Below are 2,025 nucleotides of genomic sequence, written 5' to 3'. Positions count from 1 at the left end.
AAAATAGAATAAAAATATTATCAGGCCGCCCCTTTGAAGGCGGCTATAAATCGGCTCCGGCCGTTACATACATTAAAGCTTCTAGGAAAGTACTCTAGCGTTCGTCTACCCTTGGTGTATTCACCCGTATATCGTGCAAACTGTCGTTGCTTTTGAGCATAAACCTTGTTAACCCATCTTAAGTCACCAACGGTAGCGTTTCCTGATAGCACTTGCTGAATCAGGGTGTCCATCACACCCTGTTTCGCTATCAGGAGCTGGAGCAGTTCATATAACCCGTTATGACTTTTAGCCGCTTTTCTGTTGAGCCGATTGTGCCAACCTTCCAAGTAGTTATTCGTCCTAATATTTACATTATGTACATTCCAAAGCGGCAGTCTTTCATCGGTCATCCACTCCTGCCGATGATATTGAAATAAGGCTAATAAATTACCCGTAGTGCCTGCTTCAAGCAGGTGTTCAGGAATTGGAATGCGTTTCAGGAATGCCGGTGTTCAGGAAGTCTGGGGAAGCGCTTTGCCCGATGTTTGTACATTGCGGCTCGCACCCGCTTGAAAACCGAAAACTGTCCGGATGTAGAAGGCTCAGCTGACGCGGCAGAGGCTTCTTCATCATATATTGCGGGGATGGGCTTCGTTTCATCGGCACTTCGTTTTTTTAGAAGTGCCTTCTTCTCCATTTTATATGCCAGATGCTCGTCTACCTGTCAGGTTTCAACGTGATCTTTTCGATTGATCACGGCCGCAACTTTTAAATCTGTCTATACTGCACCCTTGCAGTCTTTTTATCCTATACCAAAATAAGGTAATTGTTAATAACAAGGAACGCATGCTGTACATTCAACGCATACCTTTGAACACCTCCAACATTTCTTTTGTTTGCCCGTCTATTTCAATTTGTATGATCTTCCTTCAAAAACAAGGGCCATACTGCCACCACGATTCGGTACAAGACACAGCACAGGAATATCAGCCATTGTAAAAATGCTGAACAGAACAGAAAGTAATTCGGATAACTCGGGAAAGCAATAAGTTGCGATGCGGAAAGTTTCGAGTGATATTTTTACATATTCAATCTGACTTGACCTAAATTCCAACTCCAATAGCTTACATTATCAAACTGTCACTCTGTCAAAATTTGTGACTGATTTATTGGAACAACTGCCGTTGTTTACTGGGAAAAGAAGCAACTGTTGTCGTTACTGAACCAGAGAACAACAACTTAACAAGCACAGTTGCGATCAGATCGTGTAGAGAGTTGTTGGTGTGATCCTTTTTGTTTGTACTTTGCCTGTGTTTGATTGTATATTCAATAAAATATATTCGAGATTATCATATACGAAAGGCGAGATTTGTGAAATTCAAATTTAGCCGCGAAAGAAGACAGTTGTAGAACCTAATTGTCTATAACAAAGTGTAGTACGATTACCCTGCAAGTCTACTACACACCAAATATATAAATAAATTTGTTTTTTGATTTATAAATAATATTGCAGATTTTTAATTTTTTATATAAATAAAATATACGAAGGAAAACAATAACTCTGGTGAACAGGAGCAAAAGAAACATTGGAAAGATTAAAGATAAAATTCGTTTGGAGACGAGAAACATTTTCAGAGAACAGCAAAATAAAATCAGAAAAGTATTTTAATGCTAACAAAAATTAGCAGTTGCTTATCCTGGTTTTAATTCGAACTGCAGCTGTGGACAATTTATCACTTGTTGACTTTTCCTTTGTATTAGACCAATTTCTAACAAATGGATAAGCGCATCTTATACATAAATCTTATATAATTGCCAGCTAAAACGAAATTTCTCTGATGAACTCAGATAAATAAAAGTAAAACATTTTGAAAGCAGAAAGGAAGCGATGGACAGCACGAAGCAGATAGCAGTTAAAGCTGCTTCAAATTCACTCTGCAGTGGACATCACGTTCTTCGGTGTTAGCATTTGTGCGCCATTTGTATGTGATTAATTTTATTCTATCAGAATCAACAAGAGGCATTAGTGCCACAAGGAATATC

At 38.6% G+C, this 2,025-nt stretch overlaps 1 protein-coding gene across 1 annotated transcript; it reads right to left on the bottom strand.

The window, feature by feature from the left end:
- Positions 1-71: 71 nt before the first annotated feature.
- Positions 72-679, bottom strand: Tsp_11112a (conserved hypothetical protein; the record flags this gene model as incomplete). The annotated part of the gene is made up of 2 exons (XM_003381962.1): positions 548-679; positions 72-398 (listed from the first exon to the last, which is right to left on the bottom strand). Coding segments are annotated over exons 1-2 (459 nt in total), but the record flags the coding sequence as incomplete, so codon positions are not given.
- Positions 680-2,025: the final 1,346 nt, after the last annotated feature.

Source organism: Trichinella spiralis, assembly GCF_000181795.1.
Source record: "Trichinella spiralis strain ISS 195 chromosome Unknown Scfld1, whole genome shotgun sequence".
NCBI classification, from domain to species: domain Eukaryota; kingdom Metazoa; phylum Nematoda; class Enoplea; order Trichinellida; family Trichinellidae; genus Trichinella; species Trichinella spiralis.
This window is presented reverse-complemented; position numbering and strand designations above follow the sequence as displayed.